At 43.0% G+C, this 15,826-nt stretch overlaps 2 protein-coding genes across 2 annotated transcripts in view; one reads left to right on the top strand and one right to left on the bottom strand.

The window, feature by feature from the left end:
- Positions 1 to 4,073: 4,073 nt before the first annotated feature.
- LOC115830085 (BTB/POZ domain-containing protein KCTD19-like) lies at positions 4,074 to 12,263 on the top strand. Its single transcript, XM_030794125.1, has 15 exons — positions 4,074 to 4,349; positions 4,688 to 4,832; positions 5,136 to 5,324; positions 5,856 to 5,978; positions 6,190 to 6,394; positions 6,712 to 6,860; positions 6,981 to 7,096; positions 7,322 to 7,464; positions 7,895 to 7,978; positions 8,136 to 8,250; positions 8,719 to 9,727; positions 10,009 to 10,152; positions 11,081 to 11,349; positions 11,734 to 11,841; positions 12,153 to 12,263. Exons 1-15 carry the CDS (start codon positions 4,074 to 4,076, stop codon positions 12,261 to 12,263), a joined length of 3,186 nt encoding a protein of 1,061 aa, XP_030649985.1.
- Positions 12,264 to 13,728: 1,465 nt separating this feature from the next.
- The window catches only part of plekhg4 (pleckstrin homology domain containing, family G (with RhoGef domain) member 4), a 62,611-nt gene continuing 60,513 nt past the window's right edge, over positions 13,729 to 15,826 (bottom strand). The window contains exons 22-24 of the mRNA XM_030794123.1: positions 15,681 to 15,826; positions 14,928 to 15,133; positions 13,729 to 13,767 (exon numbers count right to left, since the gene is read on the bottom strand). The exon at positions 15,681 to 15,826 is cut by the window's right edge and continues 103 nt beyond it. Coding sequence (XP_030649983.1) covers positions 13,729 to 13,767; positions 14,928 to 15,133; positions 15,681 to 15,826 — 391 coding nt within the window. The remainder of the gene's footprint in view (positions 13,768 to 14,927; positions 15,134 to 15,680) is intronic.

The following is a 15,826-nucleotide window of genomic DNA, read 5'->3' as shown; positions in this document are numbered from 1 at the left end:
AAACACAGCCCGTTGGACATCACCCAAATCCGGCTTCATTTCACCGTCACAGCCCCTTAGACACCATGACCTGGAGCTGGAGTCACGTACCAACAGGCTGCTGGAACTCAGCACAGGTGACAGATTAAGTTTATCAAAGTTTATGTCAGTTCTGAGCATTATAAAAGCAGAGACAAGAAACTTTCACGTTTAAACAACATTCTCTGGCATCTCTGGTTTCTCTTTCTTTAATATACTCAGTATTGCTCTCTTATTAAACGCTGAAACTACATAACTTAAATACAGCTGCTATCCTGACTTGCCACAAGATGGCGCACTTACGCAGGAAGACAATAAGCAAACAGGAGTAAGGCAAAAACTGCACCTTTCCTACTCTTTGGTTCTAATGCATTCGCTGTGTCAAATCACTGCATGACGACATAAGAAATTAAACCCAAAATAAAACGAACTTCTTCACTCCCCAGATCTTTACATGGCCACTCACCTGCCTGACGAGCCCGCTTCTCTGTCACGGTTTTCAAAGATCACCAAACGCCAAGGTCCTTCACGCTGCAGTGTCTCCCAGGACACAGCTCCAGAGCAATACAAAAACAGGACAACGCAAAAAACACTGCCCTACCAAACCGTAATCCACAGGATACAAGCTCTTTCAGCTGCAGTTCCTAGCTCTGACCGGGACAATGCAGAATCAGTACTTTTCTGTTCCACCTCAAACAACACCAGCCCTGAACCCTGTCAGATAGCTGACATCAAGTTTACGCCTAAGGTCAGAGTGGTCAAACTTCATTCTTATACATATATACACACACACACACACACACACACACATATATGTATATATACATATATATACACACATGACTAAATATACATTAAAATATACCAATATTCTTACATACCTGCCAGCACAGTTACTATCAGCCAGAACAGCTACAGTGAAAGATTTCCACTCTCATAGTAATGTTTTCAATTTTAAGTGATGCAAACGTGAGTCTGTTGCTTTCATGGATGACTTTACAACTTTTGTATCAATTAGATAATTAGCCATCACTGTGCTCTGAGGGATTTGAAGGTCATTTGTAAAATAAACCAGAGTCCTTGCCTTTCTAGTTCACATTAAAATTTCTCTGTCAGATGAGGATAACTTGGGCTTGTAAAATCATAACCTGGCACACTTCAGTAAGAGCATCAGTATGCAGTTAGAAAGCTACCAAAATGTCACAAACACACCGAATATATTTTACAAATGACCCATCATCCGCAAACAAACAGAATGTGATTTATAAAGGCCCCACAATTTGCAAATATGCACACCACGCTTTACGAATACAACACACACCTCACAAACAAACACAATGTGCTTTGCAAATACAGAACATAGCTATAAAAAAAAAAATAATACAATACTGCTCACGGAAAACAGGGTTTCCTTCCTTCCATGGACATGGTGTGTCAACATGAGCAGTCAACATTAACAATCAGTTGTCTTCAAAACAACTGTATTTCTGACAAGCTGTAAAGATATTATATTTATTACAGCTGTAAAGTCAATATTTACCTGTTGACAGCTCATGCTGACACACCATCTCCATGTGCTCTGACTGATCTGGAGAAATCCAAGGCAACTCCTTTGGAAGGCTAAAGGAGCTGAATGGAGGGCACATGCCCCTGTGGCGCCACCTGCTGTTTTGGTGCTCAACCCATTTGTGAGAAAATCAGGCATTTGCATAGCAACTCGTGCATGAGCAATAACAGTGCCAAAAGTCACTAGTGGGGTATTTCAGAGGTTAAGTGAGAACTCTGAGTTAGTTAACTCAGAGAAAGTAGTAAAACTCCTAATAGAGGAAGCCTGTGGCTTCATTCTCCTAGCAAAACAAAGCCAGACGGCTCTTCTATTAGGAGGGTTACTACTTCCTCTGAGTTACCGGACTCTTGAGTTTTCACTAAACCTGCTTTCTGAAATAACACCCAGATCCACAAATGACGTGTGTTGCTGTGTGCTTGTCGAAAAAAAAAAAAAAAGTATTTGCATTTGTAAAAGCGATGACACATGCAAAATGTTGCTTATTTATCTGCATTCTCTCTTTACATTTGTGACACCTGCCTGGCATTTGTTTGTAAGTAGCATTTGTGTTTGCAAAACACATTGTACTTTTTTGATAGCTGTGTTTTGCATTTGCAAAGCACACTGTGTTTGTTTGAGAGGTGTGTGTTGTTTGTTTGAGAGGTGTGTGTGTACATTGGTGAATCGCAACATTTTGGAAGCTTTCTAACTCCATACATACATCAGTTATGTGACACTAGTGTGGGAGGAAGTTTCCAGTCTTGTAGGAATTACCTATGATGTACTGTTCCTCAGACATCCAAACCAGCAGGGGGAGACAGCAGCTTTTCAACTGTTCCGCTCCCTCACATCTCTGACTCTGGTTTGTCCACCACACTGAGGTGCTTGTTGGACCTGGTTGATCGTCACTGGTGTGGGCCCTCCACTCTGCACTTCAACCCCAGCTTCATAGGTAGATGTACAGCAAATCTGAATTTAGAAAACACGCAGGTATAAGGGAGAGAACATATGCACAATGCATATTTGACACATTCTCTCTCTCTCTCCACAACTCCCAAATACACACACACTGTTTGACACTTAAAAGGCATCTGAGATATGTGGAATATGTAAGAAACCTCAGAAGAGTGTTGCGATATGAGATGATCTCTTTGTTGTCTACAGCGCAAGCCTATGACCTGCTCTCAAATCTGACCTGCCCCAGACCTTCATCTGGAGATAACAGAGGGGTGAGAAGTGATGAGAGAGGAGAAACAGCTGAGCAGAGAGGGCAAGACAACAGCAACCCAACTCTTCACAACAGTGAAGTCAATCACCTCAAACGACAGCTCGCCAAAACTCAGCAAGAACTGGTCTGTGTACGCCATTTATATAAACAACTGTTTTTTTTTTTCACCAAATTTATCCAGCACTGTTGAATAACAAATTTCATTTGATACGGGTGAATGACCCTTTGACCTTTTTGTTTGTTTTTCTTATAAATATCTGAGAAAGAGTCGTTTGTGTTGCAGGAATCAATGAAGAAGAGATTCGTTAGTGTTCTGAAGGAAAATTGTGCGTTGCGAAGTTGCTCCAAAAAGCCTACTTTTCCTTTTACAAATGGTGAGCATCTGTTCAAAGTAGTGAGTTTCAAACAGCACATAAGATCAACATTAAGGGATGTATGTTTTTGTATGTATTCATCACTGAAAAGAGGAGAGACAGCCAGATTGGGGTCTTCAGCTGCAGAAAGAGAGAAAAGTACTTCAGGAGCAAGAGAGATACTTGAAAGAACTTGGACAAACCCTGGATCTTCTCCAGAACACTCACAGGTCGACCCAATATTTGCTACGCTCTCAAACTTCTATCTCATGTTCAATCAGTCTGAAGTTTATCCAACATAACGAGTGATATGTTTTGTGTGTTTACACGGATAAATTTATGACCTTAAGATTACTCTACAGATCCCTGGTGTCCTACAATACTGTTTATCTGGGAGAAGTACGAAGGAATTCTTCAAATGACAACGGAGGAGCACCGTAACTTTGGCACATAAACATGACAACAATGCTGCTTCGCAGATTAAATCTTGTGAAAATGTTGTTCTCGACAAAATAACTAAGCAGATCATGTATCGAAATACTTAGGAATGAAAACGCTTTCAAAGCTGAGAGGACAAGTGGCCTCTTGCCAGTGCAAATGTTAACTGGCGCGTGAGACAATTTTATTTAATTGCACGTTCTACACTAAAACGGCTAAATCACAGGAGATCCTCGTGACAGGGGAGGGTGAATTTGTTTACTAGCAACATTAGATCGATTCGTCAAACATCGAAATGTTTATCATTGGATTGTTTGCTAGCATAATTAAGATTTACACAGATATATTGTTGCTAGCTAAATAAATTTTGATATGGTTGCCAACTGGACACTCACCGTCTCCTAAGTGACTGTTATCTGCAATCAGTGATAGCTTTCTCGCTCGAGTAATCAACTCGGTTTTATATTTGTGTATGTCCTAGTTTTTTGTCATGGCTAGTGGGAAAGCGCTTTCTTGCACCTTTAATGTCGGTGGGTGTTTTTTCTCTGTACCCTTGAGCCGACTTAGTTGCTTCCAGGAGTCTTTACTTTTCAAAGCAGCGACCGACTCTGATCGGGGTTCGCGGATGTTTATCGACAGAGATGGTTGCACTTTTAGACATCTTCATTATTATATACACACAGGCAAATTATCTACCTCGTGTGCAGCAGAGGTCAGTATTTTGTATGAATTGGCAACCGGTCTTCATCTCACTTCACTGCAACAGGTAAATTACCAAAACTCATCTGCACAGTATTTCCCTCCGAGTGTTTTCCGACATGTTAAAAAAAAAAGAAAAAAAAAGAAAGAATGTTCTGTACCCAGCGTATTATGCATATTGTATAACAAACTTGTGATGTGCTTTTATGAAAAACCCTGTTTTCCTGTAAATGCCTTGTAACTGTTTCGTTGCGTTACTCAGAAACGGATTATGAATCTTCACCGGGTCGAACTACATATTTTCTCGTTTAAACCATACATTTTATGGGAAACAGCTACAAGAGAAACTCAACGCAAACCCCACAGCCCTGTAGATAAAATGGTTTCTTTTGTTACGTTGAAAAGGCATTGGAAAATCTTCAGTCAGGAAAGCATTTCCTACGTGCACGTCCAGTAGACCTCCAGGTTACTGAAAGGGCCAGTCTAAATTACTGGAAGACACGCATTTGTAACACCAAACAGGAGACGATGGCGAGTCCAGTGTGTTCAGGTGAGAACTTTGATTGGCATATGTGGAGATAGCGCCATCTACCGTTAGTTTTAAGTAGATCTGTAATTGTATTGCAGGGATGTTGAACGGATCTATCAAAAAATCAAGTTAGTTTTCTCATCTCAGAGTTGTACACGTTAACGGAAATGTATATTTGGGGTCCAGTATAAATAAAACCTAACAGCACCTCTAATGATACTGGAAAGTCCTGCATTGGTTTGTAAGACACATATGCATATCCACTGCATTGTTAATATTGTTCATTTTTTTTTCTCCTCTTTTTCTTGTTGGGTACGGCTGTAGCTCATGACGCAGTGCCCCTGGGCCTGGTGGGAACTCCTCTGGTGGACAGTGATGAGGAGGTGCTGTATTGCTTCCTTCCTCTGGAGCAGATTAGGCTGCACCCTAATCTGATCACGAAGGACAACCTGCTTTGGCTGTGTGAGAGCGTGGCTGTCATCGAGTGCAGAAGCCGGCTCTTTAGGTTTCTAGGCAAGTGTTTGCAGTGCTCCACAGTGCTTCGCTCTGTCTCTGATAATGCATAGCAGGAAAATAAATGGATTTTAAAAGAACTGATAAGTTGATTAAATAATATAAACAAGTTTATTAAATTAACTCATGAAATTGCATCTCACTTCACTGAACCACTTCCAGGGCTATGGGCAGATAACAACTTGTCCATGCCTGATGAAACTTCAGTCTTCTAAACATACTTAAATATGATAGTAAAAATAATAATAATAAAAAAAAAAGAAATCTGGCAATAACTGAGATCATTTTAACAGCTGGATCATAGATGAAAGTGGTCCTAATATGGTAATGTTATCATGATTTGGATTTGACATGTATACTTGATTTGCTGTGTATTTTGTTTGGTTACCATTACTAATCCATCATGGGATTTGCATAGTATTTGTATAAGGGGAAATTTTCATTTTGTAATATTACGAGCATACCGTGAACTGCGGCATCTACTGAAAAACTGACAGAAGATTGATCCATGTTTGTTTTTCTTCATTAAAGCTAATTTTCTTCTGACGGGAAAGATTGTGTTGCCTGAGCAGTTCAGCGATCACGAGAATTTATGTGCTGAAGCAAAAATTGTTGGCATGACTGAATTCATAAACGCACTACAGGAAATGAGTGGTATGAAGGCAGTAGTTAATCCACGAATGTGTAATTTATTATGTCTTGATAGTGCCAAAGAGTGATTAGAACTTTCTGCTTGATATACATGGACAAGAAGTTTTGCCTTGAGTAAGAAAGGAATTGTATTTCATAATCAGATATAAATTTCTGAAACAACATGTCAGATGTAAATTTGTTGTTGCTGTTGTTATGTCTCATTTGTGTTCAGACGTAAACGGAGACAGTACCTCTGAGCTTCCCGAATCCTCCCCCATTGTACCCCTGAACTCTTCAGCTCAGCCACTGTATGTCATGACTTTTGACCTCCTGGTGAGGTATCCAGACTCTGCCCTAGGTCAGTTGTGGATAGACAGCAACCTTGAGGGGAGTAAACTCTACATCACTGGCACGGGGGTCATCTTCCAACACGTAGAGTAAGTCTACGTGCAGTCGGTTTCGGAATTGTTTTGGGAAATACAACATTTTGTTCCAGTAACAAGTGGAACAAGACTTTGGGGAGGCATTGTAGACTCTAGACTGTGGGCCAGTTTCACAGACAAAGACTAAGATTAGCCATGAATGAAATTGTAAGTTGTTAAATGGTAAGTGGCTAAAATGCTGCATGTAATTGAACGCAGCTCATTAACTGCCAGGCTAACAAAGTCTGGGTTTGTACATTTAAACCTCCGAAGATCTGTCCAGTGTTTTGCCTACAAAGCATTGCCTACTGTGTGTGTGTGTAATATTGTAGGAATTGGCTGGGGACATGTCGTCTTCCCTTGACAGCCAGTGCGGCAGAAATGCACGGGCTGTGTGAATATCTGTATGAACAAGATGATGTTTACCTGGCCATGAAAGAGGCTTTACATGAGTACCTCAGCAGGAAGCAGTGTGGAGGAGGTGAGAACCAGCACACACGCACACACACACACACACACTCACATCCTCAGTTTTAAGAGTGGGAATTTTGACTTCACACAAATAGATGGATGGTGTTTTTCCTCTCTTTTTCTTTTACAGGCTCTTTTACTGCGTGGCCTTGGTCTGCCTCAGTGGCAACGTTCACCGTTTATAAAGTCATTAAAGTTTATGTTGGAACACACTGGTATGCTACTTACCTCAAAACCCTGTTAAAGGTATGGGAAATGTTACAAAAATTCTTTTCATTAACAGTGTATTTTAATTAGTGAAAGAAACCCCAACTTCATAATATTTTTTTTAAGAAACAACAACAACAACAAAAACGCACACTTCAGGCTATCTGTCACTTTTGAGCAGCATTGTTGAACATGATCAAATGCCTGTGCTAGTGTGTTTGAGAGTTTCAGGTCAGTTTTGAAATGTTCCGTCTTGTACCTCAGCACTCAGAGCTGCTCTCCAACACCAGTAAGACCAGTTGGATCTCGTTTGGTGAGAGTCTTCACGTCAAGGCTGACGGACAGATCTTCAGACACATCCTCAACTTCCTCAGAAGCGGTAGACTGATGCTGCCCGCCGAGTTCACGTACGGCGGCATTCTGTGGTCTCCTTCCTCACTGCAGCTCACGCAAGTTTAAACACACAGCAACACTCGCAAGTGTTAAATTAACACTGAGAGTGTAAATGTGAGTCCCCACAGACTGACGTGTACACATTTAGTGTTAATGGGGAATTTGCTGTGTAAACTGGCTTACAGAAATTAGTTCTATGAAGACCTATTTTGATTAACAGGAGAGCCCAAAGACATTATCTTTCTTCCAGAAAAATCTAAGAAACTGATTTATGGATACTCAGTGCCTTCCTTAGAAACCAACAGCTCCTCTTTGTTTGGATAAAGTAAATAAGCTGGTTTGGTTGGTTGGTTGGTCAGAGAGTGAAAGTTGAAAATCTCCAGTATTAACATAAAATCATTGATTTATTATCAATAAATCGGATTGTCTGTTAATGTCATGCAGGGAGTGGCCGTTGCTCTGTCAGGAGATTAAGGCCTTTCAGATTCCTGCTCTCTCTGGTGCCTTGGAGGATTGCAGGGAATACAGGTAGAAGGTCACAATTTCTCAAACACCCTGTAATAGAGTGATAAAAGCTTTGCTTTAGGCCTGAAACGGGGTCTAGAAACCCAGAGAAAGACTGTAATAACCAGTTTGCTGTAAATCACTTTCAGTGAAATGCTGTCATGTGATTGGTACATTGCAGAGCCTGGTGTAAGACTAAGCATCCGGCGAGTGACCACTCCTCGTCTTCCTCTTTGGACGACTCCGTCCTTGTTTATGATGAAGATCCATTTCTGGAGTGCAGTCTTGAAAGCAAGGTTTGTTCTCACATGCCTAGACAGAGCAAACAAACACTCTTTAATGACAATGCTTCAGCATCTCTTTGGTTTGCATTATTATTGGCACGGGCTGCCATTGGTTTATGTTGAATGATCTGATACTGCTGGAAACCTGTCAAAATCAACCCTGTGAAAAATTTATGCAAACATGTTCAGCTCTGGCTTGCTGACTGTAGCAACACGCTTATGGAATTTAATTTTGAGAACTTTGTGGCTGGAGAAACCTGGTAGAGACTAGAGGGGGGTGGGGGGTGGGGGGTGGGGGGGGGGGGGGTGGGGGTCTTGGATGACAGATCACGTTCAGAGGCCCAGGGCTGTTCAGATGTAGGTGAGAAAGGCAGAGCCTGAGCGTGGAAGCGACGGCATAGTTAGCGTTAGCCTCAGGTGTAAAGGTATTGGCAGCGAAAACAGGGCCTCTACGCTCATTCATTTTTTTTTTTCCGGCAGGAGCACGGTGAGCAGACGTTTCTGACAGAGAGCCCAGACAACGCTGTAATTTCATCGGGACGGGAGACCTCCAGCGGCCTATCGGATGAAGAGGCGGCGTGTACGTCCGTGGATGTGTCCAGCGAAGCGGAGGAAAGACCTGCTGCGGAAGCGGGTCGGATTTCACAGTCACGTCCACTTAGCTCCGGACAAACAAACATAATACCAGCAGGAGACTCTACTTCCTTACCCAGCGCTCAGACGCAAACCACGACCTGCAGCGGGCAGCCTCCAACCTCCGACTCACAGAGCGCGCTAGACCACACCGGAGCTCAAGAACCCCCTGCTTTCAGTTTGACCGGGGGGGCGAGGGACGGCCGAGGGTTCTGCTCACCCTTGCGCAGCGCATTGCAGCAGGCTTCGTCTGTAGGCGTGGACGGGTTGGACATGCTACGCTGGTTGTGGCTGAGATGGACTGAGATGAACAGCGGTCAGATGAGTCCACGGGACAGACTGGCCCTGTTGGTGGAGGGCACGTTAGGCGGACAGATGGAAAAGATCAACCAGGCGCTGATGGACTTCTCTGATGAAGAGAGGGCGGTCGTAATAGCTGTGCTGCTCAAAGCAGTCAGCTTTTGCATGAAGAAGAGAGCTGATGTCATCCATCACAGCAAGGATGACAAGCGGGAGGAGCAAACACAGCCACCACAAAGGACAGACACAAAACTAGAGTCACAAACACAAACTCTGGGCACACACGTCAAAGTGCAGGAAGACATGCAAGTGTATAAAGAAGCCATGAAACAGGGAGAATGTCCGTGGTCACAGAGCATAGGTCTAAAGCTAGAGACACAAACACAGGCACCTTGCGCGGCTGGGACACAGGATAAGCGCGCACAGACAGCGAGCATAGGTCTAAAACAGAGGGAATGCAGAGAGACGCACAGCCCATGCATAAAACTGAAAGAACACGTGCAAAAATGTAAAGAGAAATCTCACGGCGTCAAGCCTTATAGCAAACCACTGACAGGTGAGGCATTCATCTTAAGTTAAAATTCAGCACAGAGTCGTCAAATAACGCTCGTGTCACGGACCTGCACAGTAAATCAATCCACGGGCCTCTTAATTGATTACGGTATTTTAAATGAAGTAGGGCAAAATACTGCCTGTCAGTTGTTAGCTGAACTTGACAGTGGCTAGCAAATCAGCTGATTCTGAAATAGCCTAGCATCCAGGTCAGTTATGAACTCTGTTTGAGTATGCATGTGCATATGCATGTGCGTGTGTGTGTGTATGTGTGTGTACTCTCAGAAGCAGGTGAGAAGAGCTGGAGCAAGGTGTCTTTCAGGGCTTGCGGTATGTCTGTTCAAAGTTACGTGATCAAAGTGGACCATCCTCCAGTCCTGGGGAAAGGTGAAGCTGGAGGCTACTTCACTCACAGCGTTATCTACACAGGTGTGTTCCCATAGACAGCACAGCAGGTAACAGAAAAGACATGTACAAAACAGACTGACTCTGCTCGCATGCTCCACTGAGGAAAATCCAGTGTCTGATTTAAGCCTGTTGACTATTCTCTTTTGCATGTCACTTTGGACAAAAGCGTCTCCAAAAATGACTTAATGTAAATGTGAATGTTTCCCTGCACTGGGTAGATAGGAGGCAAAGAAACCAGTTCATCAGCTAGCTTTGAGTGGGTAAAATCATTTGATTATTCTCTGTCCTTCAGCTCATCAGCCAAACAGGGATCCAAGACCAAGAGAGGATCATAAGGGTGAGTCTGACACTGAGGGTAATGTGCTAAAATCAGCATTATGGAGAATGGATAAAAGAAGAGGTTGCACAGGTAAATGGTCAAAATAAAGGAAAACAAGTTCTCAGGGCTGAAGGCTTCTTTCGGTCCGGGCCACACATGTAGGCTACCTGTCTGGGCTGAAAGGTAACTCACTTGATCCCATGACTTCTGCCCACTGCTGACTAGACCAGTGCCTGTGTGTGTTAGCACCTGCTTTTAATATACTGTTTAATCCCTTATTGACTCGAGTGTTTCCTTATTTTGGCAGTTAGCAGTTCTAGCAGTTCTGTTTTAGCTGGATTTCTGTAATGCTGTTTTTGTCCACTGCCGTACTTACTGTATGTCACAGTCCCTGTGTGAGTTTCCAAACCTCTTTCATTCTGTTAATATTTATAAGATTAATAAAGACATTCCTGGTGAGAACATCAAATAAACAACAGGATGAGAGAGAGCTGAACCCACGGTGCTTTTTCTTGGCTCTAACAAAAATCCAAAGTTTCATAACATGTACTCATGGTATGAATTATTCATCCAGACAATTAGATTTTCCTTTGTCTCTCTCTTTCATCTTTTTGAACTGTTTGATTGGAGATTTCCAGCTCTATTCTTCATTGAGTTTGACACTGGAAACATTTCCTCACTGGCTTGTGGAAAACAACTTTATTTTGTGTGTGTGTGTGTGTGTTTGTGTGTGTAAACCCTCAGATGTGGCCTTTGCGTATTTCAACCTGTCCTACGATGAGATGGTCCATGCCCGCGAGTGTCACGTGTTTCTGACTGGCCTTATCCTGGACTCCAAACAGCTGGATCCTGAAGACAGAAGCCTGCTGAAAACAGCCAATCTGGTCCACTTCCTCTGGGTGAGAGAATGGCTTCCATTCATTTAGACTGGGTTTTTTTTGGGGGGGGGGGGGGGGGGGGGGGGGCAGACAACTACAGAGGTCACGTCAGCATTATCTCATTAAAATCATTTATTCATAATGTCAAAGTTGAGTTTCTGATGTTGTCTGACAGAGAAACTGTGATGTTATCTCATTTGTCTCCAAGAAGATTGGAGGCCCAGAGCACGTTAATCCTCTCTAAAGCTCTGACTGACAAAACCTCACTATTTATAACATACATATCAAAAAATATCAAAATGAGGTATGAGATGACAAAGCAAAGAAGCGGTGATGTGTGGAAAACAGTAGCTGATTCATAAGTGGAGTGACAGAGTTTGACACGACTGTGTTTATGGGATTCAGACAGGCCAAACTGGGGCAGAGGACTTTGTAATGGAGCTGATGAGTGTCATCCACGTTAAGGGGCGTAGACGGGACAAAGAGAAGGAGCACTTACTGCAGTGGCTCAAGGTTAGGAACACTAGACACTAGAACATTCACTCTGAGACTGTTTACATCCCTCCATGCATTTTGAACCAAATTTCATCTTTACGATTCCAACTGTGGTTTGTCTTCAGCTGTGGTGTCTCAGCAAGTGAGGAAAATCATATTTAAATATTTCGTTGCATTAGCATGGAGATGTAGAGAAATGTATCAGTGTTGTGGTTAATTCTGAGGGCAGTTTGCTCTTAGAGAGACTGGGATTGAGTGCACATAGAGCAGATGGTGCTGACTGCACTACGTGATGTACTAGGTGATACTTTCTATTTCCACATGTGCAGCTCACTCTGCCATTGGCAAAGCGTTTCAGTGAGTGTATGGAGGTATTCATGAAGGGCCCCTGCCAGACACACACGCTGTTCCCGGAGGAAAAACCTGAGGACAACATTTAATACCGGTACACAGAGCTCTCCCCTCGGGCGGAAAAGCAGCCCACTAAAACAGAAATGAAACGAAAGCTGATTTCTATTATGGATACAAAGCAGTCCATCTTTATTAAATATGTGTCAACTTGTTAGGGTTGAGAAACATGAAACTTGAGTACACGTCAATGCTCCAGCTAAGAGTGGAAATTAGATGATTTTTGTCTTTTTTTTTTTTTTTTCCCTCACACACTTTTTATCTTTTGTTGTAGTTGTTAAGAATGGCACTTTTGTGATCCCCTGCATTGCTAATTAATACATAAATGTACAAAGTTAACACAATCTTTATTTTTTACCTCCTACACACTAAGAACCACGGAGCACCAGTGCGGTAAATATTTACACAAAATGTACATTAAGCTGTTTGTATTTTTTTTTTTTGTGAATGTCATTTATTTCGAACATGAACAGCAATGAAACTCGTATCTCTTCTTCAAACAGAGACCCACACTGGTACCATGCACCTGCCAGCGCCCAGTGGAGTTTCACTCCTCTGTGGTGTGAGAGCAAAAAGACGCTAGTGCTGCAGACTAGTCTCTGTGGAGCAAGACACTGACTCTCATAAGACCTCACAGGACCCAACTGAACGCAGTTTCAAATGAACCAATCCAGGAATCTGACCACAGGTCAACTTAAGAACAGGCATTAAGTCAAGACTTAACAGGAGACAGTCATAAAAGAATGCTGCCTTACAAGTGGAAAAAAACAACAACAACAAAGCATGATGCTTTTGAACTTAGAAACTGCTGACACTCTCTCACCTCAAACTCACAAAAACCTTTTGATACCAAGGTACGCTTTCTGCAAAACCCATTGCAGCCTGAAGAAAAGTGGTCAACAATATCATCCAACAAACAAACAAACAAAACAATGGTTTTTAACTGCATTGTAAACTACTACAATTATTTACAGTTGCTGATATAGCACAAAACACTACTGCACCAGTACTTGTGAAAAGAAGATAAATACAAGAATATTTAAATCAACTTTAAAAAAAAAAAAAAAAAAAGATATAAAAGCTATGAAAGCTCCAAAGTGGCTTTAAAAAAAACAGTGCTCTTTTTTTCAGCTCTTTAAAAGTCTGTGCGAGATGAGATGTACTGGCATTCAGAGGAATAATAAATACAAGCTTGACTCCTCTTCTCTGTGTGTGTGTGTGTGTGTGTGTGTGGTAACGTGGTCTTCTTATTGTAGGCAGCTGAATATTAAACCTGCAGAGAGAGAGAGAGAGAGAGACATGGTTAAATTACACTGCTCTGTGTGTGTGTGTGTACACCCAGTCTGCACAAACAATAAGCTGGCATAAAGAAATGTTTCCCATGTAGCTTTTAGCTCTATGCGTGAAGCGCATTAATATGCATGCAGGTTGATTGGCTGAGGCAGACAAAGGAAGAGAGCAATGGCGCACTTACTGAAACAAGCAGGTTCACAGGGCTCACACTACAGTGGATGGGCCTATGACTTGAGCTGCTTTCTGTTGGGGGGAGGGGGGGGGGTGGAAGGAGAGGGCAGCGGGTTATGGAATGGTTAAGGTTATGGGTTTAGGCATTCTGTATATGCACATGTCATTCTGGGACTGGACTGTGATGACAGTTAGTGTGAGTGGATAAACACTGGGGCAGTCTGTATGGGAGGATGGAAGGTATGGATTTTGATGTAAGGACCATGCTGATGAAGCAAGGTGATCAGATGGTGGTTTATATACTCTGGCTCTGGCTGAGGGTGGAGGAAAAAAAATAATGGGCTTGAACACCTGGGGTTACATTTCAGCAAATGTCATTACTCAGCTCACTTAAATCAACATCCTCTCCACAAGTCAGGGCTGTTCAACAGGAATTATGCAAATATTTTTTTTTCCTGCCAGATAATCCTGATTTTTGACTGTGTATATGAAGGGGTTTTTTTTTTTCTCTCTCCTCCTGTGGGTTATGAAAACACACACGCGTGCATTAGTGTAAAAATGCGGTGATGGAGTAAGTCGCACTGCCGCAGATGGAAAGAGAACCGATTTATGGTGAGACGCATTTGTTATAGAATATGTCAGTACGTCTTTTGAATGATCACCGATCAGCTGATTAGCCTGTGCCAGTGGTATGCCCACAGAACTACTTCAAAGGCCGCGCATCAAAGGTATGAGCCTAATGCCGGCACTAATCTGTCTAACTCCAGAATATATTTGATTTCCAACACGACATATGCCAACATATGTGAACGGGAGCACGTGGAAAAATATCTTAAAAAGGTGAGAAATATGAAAGAGGTTAACATTGCTATTTCTCATGCGCTGCCTTTGAAATCTTCAATGGTATTTTTTCCCCTTTGCAAGCGAGCAGCCATCTGTTTCTTTCTCTCCGTGTTTGTTTTCTTCTTTTTCCCTTTTTTTTGTAAAACCTTTTTCTTTTCTCATAATGGGGAGCTGCTGTAAAGGATCCATGAGAGCACTTCCACACACGCTAGCATTATCTCCACTGCTTCTCCCCAACCCAGTCAGGCTGTGTCTCAAATGGTTCACTCATCCAGTCACTAAGGGGTTTCACTGAAACCAGAGGACACAGTCTGGACCGCTCACCATTAAAGACACGGCCGTAGATACTGTGATTAGATCCAGACACACACACACACACACACACTCACCGCTGAAATGTATTGGCTGTTGAAGCGAGGCTTGTCCTCCACGGGGGAGGCGACGGTGGAGTAGCAGGAGGAGGAGGAGGTGTGGCATGGTGAGCTGGGCTCCTCAGACAGGGCTTCGGGGAGGTGACTGGAAACGCAGCCGCTGTCTGAGCCGCTGGAGCCGCTGCCAGACAGGCAGTGAGAGGACGACCCTGAGCTCTCGGTGGCTGTGAACACACAGGGAGCAGAGTGTCAGACAACATACAGCAGCGTCACGGCTGGGGGGGGGGAGGCTAAACTAACTGCACTGGATATGATCTGTGTAATGTACATGCTGTGTTCTGCACTGTGCAACCCCTTGCTGGCTATTGTTCCAAATGCTGCCATGCAAGACTAGCAGCTAATCCTGTAGACTTGTGGCTGTACTAAGCTGTACCATAAGTATTACTGTGAGACTGCTGTACTGAGCTGTACTGTAACTATGCTTGTGAGACTCCTGTGCTATAAGTATTCTTGTGGGACCGTTGTACTAAGCAGTTTCTAAAAGTATTCTCGTGCTAAGCCGTGCTATAAGAATTCATGTGAGACCGCTTTATCAAGCTGTACTATAAAAAGCGATGTGGGACTGCTGTATTAAGCTGTGCTGTATATTACATGTGTTACAACTGAGCCGTACTATAAGTGTCAGTGTTGGACCGCTGTACTAAGTCATATGATATATCTGATATATATATATATGCTATGTATTGACACACTCTGCTGTGCTTTACATACTCATAGAGGGCTGGCTGCTGGTCTCGTGTTCCAGCTCATCCTCTTCGATACAGGCACTAACGAAGGGTCGGTCCCCGGGCAGGAGGCTCTGGCTACTGTACATGTGCAGGTTCAGGGGCCCCAGGAGAGTGGACGAGGATGGGCCC

Source organism: Chanos chanos, chromosome 2, assembly GCF_902362185.1.
Source record: "Chanos chanos chromosome 2, fChaCha1.1, whole genome shotgun sequence".
In the NCBI taxonomy this organism is placed as follows: Eukaryota; Metazoa; Chordata; class Actinopteri; order Gonorynchiformes; family Chanidae; genus Chanos; species Chanos chanos.
This window is presented reverse-complemented; position numbering and strand designations above follow the sequence as displayed.

Excerpts from the sequence above, each read along its gene's own strand:
- LOC115830085 (XM_030794125.1), top strand. The coding sequence starts at position 4,074 with ATGGCTAGTGGGAAAGCGCTTTCTTGCACCTTTAATGTCGGTGGGTGT. Across the intron at positions 4,350-4,687 it reads ATCTCACTTCACTGCAACAG|GCATTGGAAAATCTTCAGTC; the intron begins GTAAATTACCAA and ends TACGTTGAAAAG. Across the intron at positions 7,979-8,135 it reads GAGGATTGCAGGGAATACAG|AGCCTGGTGTAAGACTAAGC; the intron begins GTAGAAGGTCAC and ends GGTACATTGCAG.